Below are 13,244 nucleotides of genomic sequence, written 5' to 3' on the forward strand. Positions count from 1 at the left end.
AAGCTATCTGGAAGACTGAATCAACTCTAAATCCTAGTGCTATATGAGAAAACAAATGAAGCTAAAAATGTTTTACAGGCTGAGGTATTTTTCTGCAATACATCTATAAAATACTCAGGTTTTTAAGTAATCAGGAAGAATGAGAGGTTGTAAGAAATTGCAGTATTTTTATGTACTATTTATTTGAAAGAGATAATCTTACAAATTTATATGCTGTTTTCACAGCCGGAGTGGCTTTGGTCATTGCTGTGTTGATCAGTGCACCGCCTTTCTGAAATATACAAAAAACATATTTTAGTAACATTTTAACACAAGTCAAACCTTAAGACAAGAGCAAGGAAAAAAAAAAACAGTGTGCTGTAAAGAAATAACAACCTTCCTTTTAAATTGGTAAGAATAACCACAGCTGTGTTTCCTCCCCAACCTGCTGTCTGCAGCTACACAAGGGTTACAGTAAGTCATTATCATAGCTGACACATTTATCAATGCATTCTAACAGAATGATGTATTTTCATTCTTCATTCATTGTTACCATTTCAAAATCAATTCAGAAGTTATGGCTATTTTTCATGTGTTCCTATCATATTTATTATCCAACTTAAAAATACTTAGACCTGACAGAAAGAACTCTCTCATTTAATCACACAAGAATTCTCTTAATCTAAAATCTGCAGAATAACAAGGTTATACCAAGGGTCTTCTGCTAGCCAAACTGCACAAATCCATATTAACAAAATTGCTATCTACTACAAGTGGTAAACTTCGTATCAAATTGTATTGTCACACCTAATTCACAGTTATGGAATGTAACACGGTACAGAAAGCAGTGAAATCCCTGACTATACAAAGAGAAAAATCTTGTGCGTTTTGGCATTTGCTTTGCATATGGTGACTTTTTTTTTTTTTAAATAAACCTTCAAGAAAAAAATCACAAAATTATTGCATATACTATAGAGATGTTATTTATTATAGAATGTGCCTGTATTTTCCTTGCAAATGAACGAACTTTTACCATTACATATACGTAAGGAAAAGCACAGAGTTAAAGAACAGGATGGCCAATATAATTACTTAACCAAGTTTATACCTTCACAGTATGCATCCACTGCTGATAAGATCTTGAATTTCCTGAAATAAAAATATAAAATGAAACAGAATCAAACATACATTCAACATTTTTAAATGTTTCAACCCTCCTCACAATCTGCATAAAAAATTCCCTTGGAAGATTATTCATTAATTTCATTCTTCTCAGACAGACAAGGAATGTAAAGATAAGACTATGTGTACACTAAGAAAAAATCCTAGGTATCTCTTATTTCACATTTTCTATTTTATTTGTAAAAGCATATCTTTTCACCACACAGAGCTTTTAATCCCAATTGAGGCAGAAAGAGAAATTAAAACCACGATAAGGTAACACTGCTAAAAAGTCTAAAAAGAAAAACACCAACTCAAAGGAAAGAATAACACAGAATGAACTGCATTCAAGCATAACGATCCCACTGGGCAAACTTTCAAGTACAAAAACAACATGGACTGCAGATGGTACCATCCCAAGGAAAAAGAACAAGAGAAAAGTCTACGGATTATGGCATGACTATATACTCCTCTGCAGGAAAAACCCTTTTACATTATTAACTGTATCTACTTTCTTTCACAAAGGAAAACTTCTAAAAGGCAAGTGAGAGCTACTGGCTTCTGTAGTACTACTGAGAACTACTGCGCCACTAAGCTAGCCAGGAAGGATAGGGTTAAATTCTACTGAGCACTTGATGAAGAAATGAATACTATTTCCCAAAGGTGCTTCAGCTGAATACCAAAGATTGGTTCCCTGATCCCTAAGAAAGGTTTAGGGTACCTCATTCACTTCAGTACTCTGGTACTGTGAGTTGTTACTAACGCCATATAAGACGTTCACATTGACAAGAATGTGGAAATTTCAAACAGAGAGCTTATCCATTTTGAAAGGACCTTACTGATGTATCCTTGAAATTACAGACTTTTAACACGAGTTCTCAAAACTTCCTAAGCTTTGCAACAATCAATCAACTAAGGCCTGGGTGGAATTATTGCATTGACTAGTGGAAAGCCAAAACGCATCCAAGTCTCATTCTCCTAGAACATGGCTGAGAATTAACTGGATCATTGTAAAAGGCATTCCCAAGTTTCTCAATGAGGTGAAAAAACTGAGCTGTTTATACTCCTGTCAGGCACTTTCACCCATTCTGGCAATGCCCACTTTAGAAAGGATCGCTATGACCACACCTCCAGTAAGAACATCAAAGAACAACCTAAAGCAAAAATTACTTATTTTTTACTTCTTCAGTTTGGCTCCCTGGAATTACCAGAGAAGGTAGCATGCAAATAACATGTAATAAGGTGAAATTTAACCACTGCTAGTGTGTTAATGAAATTAATTCAGTGAACCATAAGTACTTTCTCTTACATGACATTTCAGAATTTCAAATTCCTATCAACAATATTCATATATCATCTGGCTTGTAGTATCCTTAACAGCGACTCTTTCCACATCTGAGTTTTCTTTCTCTGTCACGGCCTATGACTTAAGCAATTACTAAAGCTAGTAAATGAGATCACAGAAAAACACCGAAGTTTAACTGTCTTCTAATTGGGTAGAGAGACTTAAGGGAAGGCAATAAAGAAAACAGATAAACACTCATCTGTGGAAAAGGCCATGTTAACACTGCATACCCTCAGCTAGCACTGAACCTCCTGAAACTCTATCAAGAAAATGCTGACTCCTTAAAATAAATCATTATTAAAGGAGAGGTTCAAAGGTTTTCACTTTTTCAGTTTTCCTTATACCACCATCATATTAGACCAACTCAAAAAAAATTACTATAGTAAAATTCATGTGATTATAAATTACTTAATTCAATATATTCTACAAGAAATCCGAGCGCTAGGCCAATCAAATCATCACAATATTCTTGTGTTGAAAGTTACATAAAACTCTTGAGAACTAGTACTTCTACAGAATAATACACGTAACAGAAAATAAAAACTCATGAAAAAATTTAAGTATAAGGCGCAACTGTGATGAAGATGGCTGACAAATTTCACATATAGTCACAGAGAAAAAAATTTTACAACTCTACTGAAACAAAAATTATTTATAAAAAGTAATGAAATCTAAGTTTTATTCTCTAATTTCCAGTTTAACTTTCTATACTGGTTTAGTTACACTCACATATGTGGGAAAATGCAAATTAAAAAGGAGATTACTTAAAGAAACACTTTCCATTTGATTCAGTAATTCCTAAATTAGACTCTCTACAGCTAAGAACATGTTCACCTGTCCTTTTAACAGCTTGTAGCTCACACTAACTTTCTGTGACTTTTCTGAAGGCTGGGTTTCACCTGTTTTTTTTTTTTAAAACCTTGGGCTTCCTGATAAAGTTGATGGGAGTTAACTCTGCAAAGAGATCATAGCTCTACCCCATTAGCGTCACAAAATGTCACCTTCAATTGTATACATATTGTTAGCCCTGCGCTTCATAACGATAATGAGACAGCAGTTATGTAAATACTGAATATGTGCCCTAAGCAATTTGTCTGCAACCTGGCAATATGCAGCTTGTCTGACTTGAAAAGTAAGCAGGCAGTGCAATCTAACCGAGAAGTGCTAGCGAAGCCAAGCGTCCCCTCCCAAGCAGAGCCAGGTGAGACGTGGTTCACAGGCTGCCAGCGCACAGCCAAGAAACAAGCTTTATCTAACTTCTGGTGCAGTTTTATTGCAGCCTCCTGACCCCCAAACTGCAGTCAGCAAACGAACTCCGAAAACTGACACCACCGATCTGAATAATGGATGTTCAATGCCTAAAATCTCTTTACAGAGCAGCATAAGTTACCCTAAAAAGGCAGAAAAGACGTAAATCTCTGTACAACTAACCACACTTTAATCAAGAAAAAAAAAAATGTGCTAGATCATAGCACAAGACACAGAGGGCAGGAGAAGGCAGTGAAAATCTTGAACAAAAGGATTTATGTACTCTGAGGATAAAAAGGTATTTTACAGAAATTAATGACTTCTAAAATTTACAGGACATCCTGAGAACATCATCATGTTGAACAGCTCCCAAAGAAGCATCACCAGTGAGTACACTCAAATTAATTCTGTACCTCCACAAAAGCCTCCTGTTGTGATTTCTTCTTCAAAAATGTCAGAGAATCCTCTTCCTGCATTTAATTTTGATAGCCGACCATCAATAAACTGAAAAAAAAAGTCACACTTTGTTGGCCCTTCTATTACTATAGAGAGTTACCGTTTCCAGTGTGTACATTATAATGGAATATGGATGCTCGAGACAACATATGGCTTATGGATAATATATTTCTTTTAGATGGATTTTGCAAGAGCAGTTGCACCTACAAGCAGCAGAAATATCAGACTATATTATATATATCAAGTAAATTATATATATTACGTAAAAGTTACAAATAGATTTGTAAAATTTTATAGTCAATGAAATTACACAACAGTTTGTTCAGAAATATTTTAAAGAGCTTTCAAGCTTTTCTTGCTTTTCTAATGGCATGAAAATATATTAATTTATTTCCTTACAAATGGTAACTTTGGATTTGTAATCATAATCAAATAAAGATCACTGAGATGCTCCCTGATGTTCAGTTTTGAAATCAGAAGTTTACTTCGTATCATCAACAACAGAACATAAACACACCTCCCTATGGTATCCCTTTCTGCGTATGCATCAATGGGTCCAAAGTAGAACTTGTGCACAGAAAGTACCTTTAGAACAACTGGAAACATTTCACCACACCCAGTTCAAAGAAATGATAGATTGTGATGTCTACTTGAGGTCCATTAAAAGTGTATGTGTTTTACATGAAAAATGACTCTATAAGGACAGTGTGTGAAGGGAAATTGTAGCAAAACCATCCATGCTGAAACAGCAGAGGAAGGCTGTGGCTTGCTTTCAGCAATGGTGGTAGCAGCAGGTTGGACTTGACTGGCAGTGTGCAAGCTAACTCGAAGGACGTTTCGTTTAAATGTACGGGAACGTGATGCATGAGGTCCTAAAAGAAAGTGAGGCATGATATCAAGGCAGACCCCTAAAACACTCTCCACCTGAGCACAGTTCAGGGTTGACACCACTGTATTTTTAAGTTCTGTATTTTTAAGTTAAACACATTTGTTTGCCCTTTTCTTTTTTAACCTAACATTTAGTTGCATCGACAGATGCACATTGCAACAGTTGTCCTTATGTAGGGGTTACAGCTGCATGAGCACATGGATCTGAATCCACAAATAAGTGTATATAGAAAGACTGAAATGATCCAAATATGTCAGAGAACGTCAAAGACAATTAATGATTAAACCTTTCAGAAAGAATGAATACACTCTTTTCAAGAATTACTGGGCTTCAAAGAAGTACAACAAGCACATTCTTAAAGGTTTAAAATTCTTTCAAGAAGCAACCCCTCCCTTTTTGTTTTGAAAAGACTAACTCAGGTCTGAGAGATAAAGTGAGAAAGCACTTTTCCAATTATGCACAGTCATCTTCTAGAAAGAATTAAGAGTTATTCACTGGTACTAAACAGTACATAGGAACTAACCAAAATTAATTATTTGGCTATACCATATTTTACCACAGACTATCCAAACAGTGTCAGTGACAATCTGAGGCTTGTCAATGAACAGACTAGTGACATGAAACAAATTACTTTCTCAAAGTACAAAAATTCCTGCAGCAAGAATAAGGGAAGCACGAAGATAACCATTTCTTTCCCTTTCTTGTCTAAATTCCTCCTTATTTTTTCATTTTACTCCAACTTGGCTTTTTTCCCAAATAGGTTGGTTCATGGTCAGACCACTATGGGATCACTGGATTATTTCACAGTAAGAAAAAGAGATAACAGCATCTTTAGCTACTGCTGGGGGAGAGGGGGGGAGAACCAAAAACAACCCACAAAAACCCGAACAACTTCCCCCTCCCATCCCCAGCCTTTGAACTGTGAGACTTTATCTCTTTTGGGAAAGTTATGAATTCATTCCATACTATAAACTAACATAAGATTTATGGACATACTCATCATTTCATAAAATTCTATCAACAGAAGGCTGAGACACTGACTGAATTTTAGTTTTTAGAGGATCACTCCTACTGAGTATTTAATGTAAATACTGACAAACAGAACTGGTAGCAAAAAGACGCTGAAGACATTATTTAAAGGAATTATAAGTGTTAGTAGTGGTAGTAGTAGTTATTACTTTTGAGTAATTTACTGTTAATGGTTGCACTTAAATTGTTACATGAAAAGAATAGCACTTGGAATCATACATACACTTTATGGTTTTCTCCTCCCATTTTTCAAACTCATACTCTCTTTAAAAATCTGGGCCTGCTATTTCAAGAAAGGCCTTCACACTTTGAGGTCCAGAGAGCCCTCGGCTAACTACCTCTTTCAATGAAAAACTAGTAATTCCAGTGCTACTCTTGGATTTTAAACTGACTAAAGACAGAACAACCATAATCCTTAAATAATTTTGAATTCCAAAACCAAAATATAGACCATATCCACTTCAAAAGATCTTGTTGCACAGGTGATAAAGGTTGGGGGGTGGGGAGGAGAAATGATGTTTCTGAACTAAACCAAATCACTTACTTAGGCAGCAGTAAAAATTCCAAGTCAATTCATCCATTATTAAAAACAAAAAGTTGGTAGAAGCAAAGAAAACATCATAAATGTGATTTCCACACAATAACAGCTCAATAGCTTGCAAGAAAATAGCTCAACTCATAAAGCTTGTGAATGAAATTTGAAATTACTAATAATTTTCAAAAACTTATGATTCTTCAAGTCCTAATCCTGCATTCTTTATTTATTTTTCTAGTTAGCACTTTCCACCATTTTAGGAACAAATCCTAATACATGTTGCAGATTACATTACTGATACAATTACACTATTTATCAAGATAGTCTAGTATTAGGCTTCATGCTAGTTCTAAGAATGAATTAGCATTTTTCCTGGACACCCACCAGAACTATTAGACATGTATGATGCAACTATTAATTACTTATGTTTGCAGCTTGAAATAAAGATTAGCTACCTTCCATGTTACCCTAATTAAAGGGGAGCCTTTCTAAGGTGCAGAAAAAGCTAACAAATAATAGCATACATAATAGTACAAATATCAAAGATGTGGAAAAAAAAACAGTGAGCAATGAACTAACATAAGTATACAGTCTAAGAAAACAAACATTTAATCTGAAGAAAAACTGTCATATAGAAAATATTTAATCAGGAAATAAGAATATTTAATATGTAAATAATAGTTATTTACTTTTTAAGAAAAATATTTTATATATGGTTAAATGTCCTAATAGTTTAAGAATAATGATAACCAGGGTTTTTAAAATAAAGTCTATTCAGGGCAGAAGGCAGGTTTAGAAAACTAAAGCCAGCAAATTGCAGCAAATTGAACTTCACACTTCCCTATAGTTGTGATCCATATCAGGGTATTTATCATAAATTACTTCTATGAATTCCTGTGAAAATGCATGTTTGGGTGTATTCTGTTTCAGAGCAATATAAACAGTCCTTTCAACTTCCAAAAATGTAAAGTCATCAACCTGATATAAAGGACATCTCCATAATTTGTAAGTCCAAGAGAACAGTTTGAGGCTAAAAGATAATCTAGGCATGGTCCCTGACAAAAATATCCTGTCTCAATTTTCAGTAAAGACTATGAAGCTGAATAAGAGAAAAAAATACAAGTGTTAATGAAAATGAGATACAGAAATGAACATTATAATATCTCAGGAATAAAACCTGAGTCAAAAAAAAACCTAGATTCACCTCTGTTACACAATTCTAAGGAAATCAGCACATATATTTGGAAGTAAAAAAAAAATTATGAGTCTATCAAGGTAAAGAAAACACAGTTGAAGTGAAGATTAACAGTACCATTACTCAAAAAAGAAAGGTTGTGATAAGTGCTGGTCTGTCAGTTTGCCCTTAACAATTTGATGAGGCTTAGAAACAGATTTTTTGAGGAAAAATAGTAAATAAGTAAATGGAAAAATATGAGTTATCAAAACACTGGTTCTCACAGATTCTTTGACAACTAACTTTCTAGATAAAGGAAATGCAATTTATCTATACCATAGAAAAGCCTCTTGCACGTGCCTCAAAATACTAGTTTAGATGAAATAAAAGCAGAGTACCTGAACAGTACACCTGAACTTTAGGTTGGATGATGACTGGCTCACAAAGGAGGTAACAGCTTGTAATGAAAGGAAAAGTGTCAGGCTGGAAGTGTTACTGGTCATGGTATTTAAGGTTAAGTGTTGGGACTGATCCTATTTACAGGTTAGTTAATGATTTTGGTACAAAAGACTGGCACGTGCCAGTACATTTGGGGATATCATTAATAGAAAGCACATCGAAATGCAATAGAAAGTAAAAACAGATGATGTTGAAGATGAAAATAATCTGAATGGCAGTAACACAAAGAATTCATTCCAGAATTTATTCCGACAGTAATTTCCTGGTACTTTAGTGAAAAGATACTACAACTTCCAAAATTAAAAGAGTGGTTAAATTAGATCTATTAACACATTTTAATGTAGAAGAGAGGGGAAGAAGATTAAAAACTTACAAAGACGAAAGGACAGAGGAAGGATTTTATAAAATAAAAATAAAGCTTACTTGTCAGTTATGGCAAAAAGGGTGCATTCAAAGTACCTATTTTCTGCTTGGTCTAGGTTTAAGGCTGCTTCTAAGAACTATTTTCTCCTTAAAAGATTTTCCAGAACAGAATAAAATAGAGTTTAGTCTTTTTGAACACAAACAACTTTGAAAACAGCTCATTTGTCAAAGGAGAAAAAACAGAGAAGATGCAGCTGGGCTGAGGATTAGCTGAAAAAGTAGGAGTAACCTTTGCAACAGGAACCTTTAGTGGCGAATGAAAACAACCTACTACTACTACTACCACTATTAAACCACACACACGACCAAAATTGTTACTATTTCCTAATCCTCTAAAAGATGTTTCCTTTGGTTGAAATAAAATTAAAACAAGCTCTAAACAAACTGTAAACTGATTCTGTTTAATTGAACACATATTAAAATGTAATGGGTAAGTACAGAGCCACACTGACAAGCCCATTCATTTCAGTGGAGTTGAACCTTTTTCTTACTGCTGAAGATCTTGCTTTAGTAGTACTAGTGCAACAACAATTTAGAAACATTACTTGTAGGCAGCTTTCTATTAAGAAAGTTTCATGCTAGCTTGTTGCACTGAGATACACAAATTGTAAACAACACTGTTTAGACTGTTACTTCTTTCCATTTCAATCAGATGTGCTGGATACTTCAAAGGTTTCAGATTTCTTCTTTATTATTTTATATTTTTTATATTTACTTTTTTATATATTTACCTTTTGTTATTGTATAAAATAAAACAGAAAAATTAAAGAAGCCCAATTCTATGATTAGTATTTCCTTAACATTTATACAATTAGGAGAAAGATATTTTCACAGGACTTCTACAAACTATCATCCTCGCATAAATCTTTACTTTAGACACTAGCCTCTGATTAACACCAAGTGTTTTTTGAAAATTAGAAGATTCTACATATAATGAATTTCTCTTATCTATCATGGTAGTATATCTTCAAAGAAGTCCACCAGATTATTTAAACATGAACTCCTGTGCCTCAATCATTCCAGATATTTGCAGGCAAATATATACTTTTATGAGTCTCCTGATTTCATTCAGATTTTCCTTGATTTTCCTAAGAATCTAGTAATAATTTTCTTAACACCTTTTTGATGCAATGGGGTCATGTGATGAAAAGGGCCATGTGAATAAAATCAAAGAAAAAAATTAATTTCAAAGACTGTAATAAAACAGAGCTGCATCAGACATTGAACAATTTGTTCTCTATTAGTTCTAAATCTGCATTAACAGATCAGCTAGAATATTCTTCAGGCCACCCCTATGGCTCGGGTTTTTAACGTTCTCTGTGTGCATACTTCAAAAAGCCTAGCAAAGAAAACTGCAATTACAGTATGAATCCAGTTTTTAAATAGAACACCACTGAAGCCCAATTTAAGTAAGCACTATGTTGCTTAGATTCTTTGGTCGTGAGCCAAGAGAGCCGAAAATGAAGTTCAACCATCAAGCTGGGAGATCCGTGATTTTTCTTGTTTAGATGAGTTGCTGACTGGCTCTGAAGAGATGCTGTGCTGGCTTTGCACCCTGGGGTTATTTTTTTGTTGAGTTTCCCCACCACCACCACTCCTTTTAACTATAAGTGAAGATTTACAAATACAACAAAAGTGGGAGGACTGTCTGTACACAAAGTACTCGTGCTTATATTTTATCCCAGAGTTTCATAAGCTGACAGAAAGGAAAATGTATTTAAATATGGATTTGTTTTAAGAGGAAATAATTAAATATGGGTCATTTACCCTCTCATACCTGTTTAAACAGTTGAAGATTAACAGCAGTTTCCAGGAACTGCTTAGTAGTACTGGAACGATGCTTCACAAAACTGTTCTCACAGAAACTTATAGGCTCTCCCTAAAAAGTTTAAACAGAAAAAGTTAGATGGTAACTAGAGTATACAAATATGCTGATTTATTTAAAATTATCCATTACAAATTTATTTATTTCTTAATAGTCAATACATACAAATAATCCCTTCCAAGCAATCTTGATAAGCATGCATCCAACTAAACAGATGTAGACAACAAAAAAAAGCCCAAAATCTTCATACCATACTTAAATAGTTCTGAAAATATATGTTGCAATTGAACCTCTGGTTTGTGAAGTCAGTCTACAAAATACGCATTGTAAGGAAAAAGTAAGTGCGTTACAGTTGGTTCATGCTACCTTTATAGCACTCTTCATTAAAACTTTCAAGGACGTGGTTCAAATTTTGGTGAAGAGCAGTTCCACTGCTACAAATAATTTAACATCTTCAGTATTACTCTGATTCCCTGGCATGCTAAACCAGCAATACTAGTAAACCAAAACTCTAATTCAGTCCAAAAACATTTATCTGCACCAAATTATTTTTATATTTATTCTACCAAAACATGAGAAGATTGATAAATTTACTGCTGATTTAACAGGAAATTATTGACATACACATCTATTTTATTTTTATACAAAACAAAAGCTACAAACTTTCTGGAACTTTGTTATGGAGAAAGTCTGAACAGATGAGATTAACATTTAATAAAATAAGAAGTATTTCCTTAACATAGGAAAAGTACATAGCCTATAGTTACCAAAAACCCTGCACCAAAACACTTTGATGATGAAAGAAGATAAGCAAGTATTCATTGAAAATTAAGTATTTGTTGACAAAATTATTACTGAAAACAGCACTCATTTAAAAATAAAAGATGCTAATAAGATTATTTATAAACAATCAAATTGATTCCTATGTTACTCCCTAATTTAATTTAAAATTTGCTATCTTCAGTGTGCACAGACCACTGGACATTTCTGATGAGCATTCTCTCCACTTCTGTTATTCTTGCCAATACTTCTTGATAAATATTTGCAGCTGTTTGACTTAACTGGATAGGTGCATTACAAAGTGTGTGCAGGGATCAAGGTACATGAACTGATTTCAACATAAAGCCAAAAGGCCTCTCACCCAAGTTTACAAACCCAAAATAATTACCAGGTTAGAAACAATTACCAAAAGTCTCAAAGACAGAAAATTTGGAATCCAACAAAATGCCACACCTAAATCTACCATAGAATATTTTACTACCCAAAAGCTACATAGACAGTGAAGTCCCACAACAGAATAAAAGACACCTCAGTCATTCAAAAGAAAAAAGATCAGAGAGCTGCTACATTGATCTTCACAACAGCTCCAACTGTTAGCCACTTTAAAGACAAATTTATTCATGCCCATGATCACCACACCTTTCTGCTCCTAACCCTGTTTATGATACTTCACGCATTTTCCTATCACTCTGGCTGACTGTGCAGTTATGTGCTTCCAGAATATCACAAACTGTTTTCTGCATGTGACCTGGGTGAGTTTGGTGGAGTAGCTCTAAATCATTTTCAACTGCTCTTTACACCTTGCACTTGGGTTTTAAACGGTTCAAGTACAATCCAAGGAAATGTTGCAGTAAAAACACTGTGATGTCATTTTAAAATCCTATTCTTACACTACAAAAGCTTCCTTCTTTTTAAGTCTCTCTTTTAAGAGGTCCAATTCTACTCAGCAAAGTACTTAAGTTCATGATTAACTTGTTTTTAAGCTTTACATCCTTACTTCTTCATGGAACCTCTGCTTTTAGAAAAGAAATCTCACTGGAAGAGCTAGAAGCTATACATTTACCTAACATAATCCTTCCTCTTTCACAGGGTAGCTGGAATGCTGTGATATGCAAACCCATCTCAGTACAATATGTAGCACTGCGTCAATGAAGTCTCCAGGAGAAGCACACAAGTTACTCCACCTACTACTTATCCTGTGATAACTGGTGAACACTGTACACATGCAGGACACACTGGATCTACCAAATAGCTTGAAATGTTAGTGGTACTTTAAATAGCACTGCCTTCCTGACCCACTTTGCATTAGCTGTTCTTGAACTCTTAAAGACTCTTGTCTTAAGAAGATGACCCCAAGCTACTTAGCAAATTCAAAGTGCATCAAAACAAATGAAATAGTCTCCAGTGAGATATGGTGGTACAAGACATAGTGTTCCTGAGGGTAGATTCTCTTCTCAGTTCTGTCATTCTTCCAAAAAATTTCAGGGCAACAAATTATAACAACTCCTTATTTTTATATATATATTATTTGTTGTTGCTGTTACACAAAGAAATGATTCTCATGACAGACTATGAAACATTAAATTTAGGACCAAAGAGAGAAAACACTATTTTCAAAATATACTATTTAGAAAAATAAAAACTAAGCTATGCCTCCACTGCCACTTCCCCAATTGTCTTGGGAAAGATGAAAGAGAAAAAGGAGAGGTTATCTCCCAGCAGAAAACAGGCACGCTTCCTCTCCCTTTCACATCAGCCTGGGAAGAGAGAGCAGTCAGATAGTTTTACTTGATGGCACCTCTCCCATCCGAGCCATGTAACAGAATGCCAGGAAATGGTAGTTCAACACACATTTTTAGTGCATGGCTGTAATAGTTTCCCAAATACTTTCCTTTAATCGCTGGATGCTTCAGATATTTAGTAAGCACTCATGCATTGCTG

At 34.5% G+C, this 13,244-nt stretch overlaps 1 protein-coding gene across 1 annotated transcript in view; it reads right to left on the minus strand.

Annotated features, from left to right (window-relative positions):
- DENND1B (DENN domain containing 1B) overlaps positions 1-13,244 on the minus strand; it is a 160,072-nt gene that overhangs the window by 20,430 nt on the left and 126,398 nt on the right. Inside the window, exons 14-17 of the mRNA XM_068406398.1 lie at positions 10,476-10,577; positions 4,147-4,237; positions 1,088-1,128; positions 203-271 (exon numbers count right to left, since the gene is read on the minus strand). Of these exons, the coding sequence (XP_068262499.1) occupies positions 203-271; positions 1,088-1,128; positions 4,147-4,237; positions 10,476-10,577 (303 nt within the window). The remainder of the gene's footprint in view (positions 1-202; positions 272-1,087; positions 1,129-4,146; positions 4,238-10,475; positions 10,578-13,244) is intronic.

This window comes from Nyctibius grandis, chromosome 8, assembly GCF_013368605.1.
Source record: "Nyctibius grandis isolate bNycGra1 chromosome 8, bNycGra1.pri, whole genome shotgun sequence".
Classification (NCBI taxonomy): domain Eukaryota; kingdom Metazoa; phylum Chordata; class Aves; order Nyctibiiformes; family Nyctibiidae; genus Nyctibius; species Nyctibius grandis.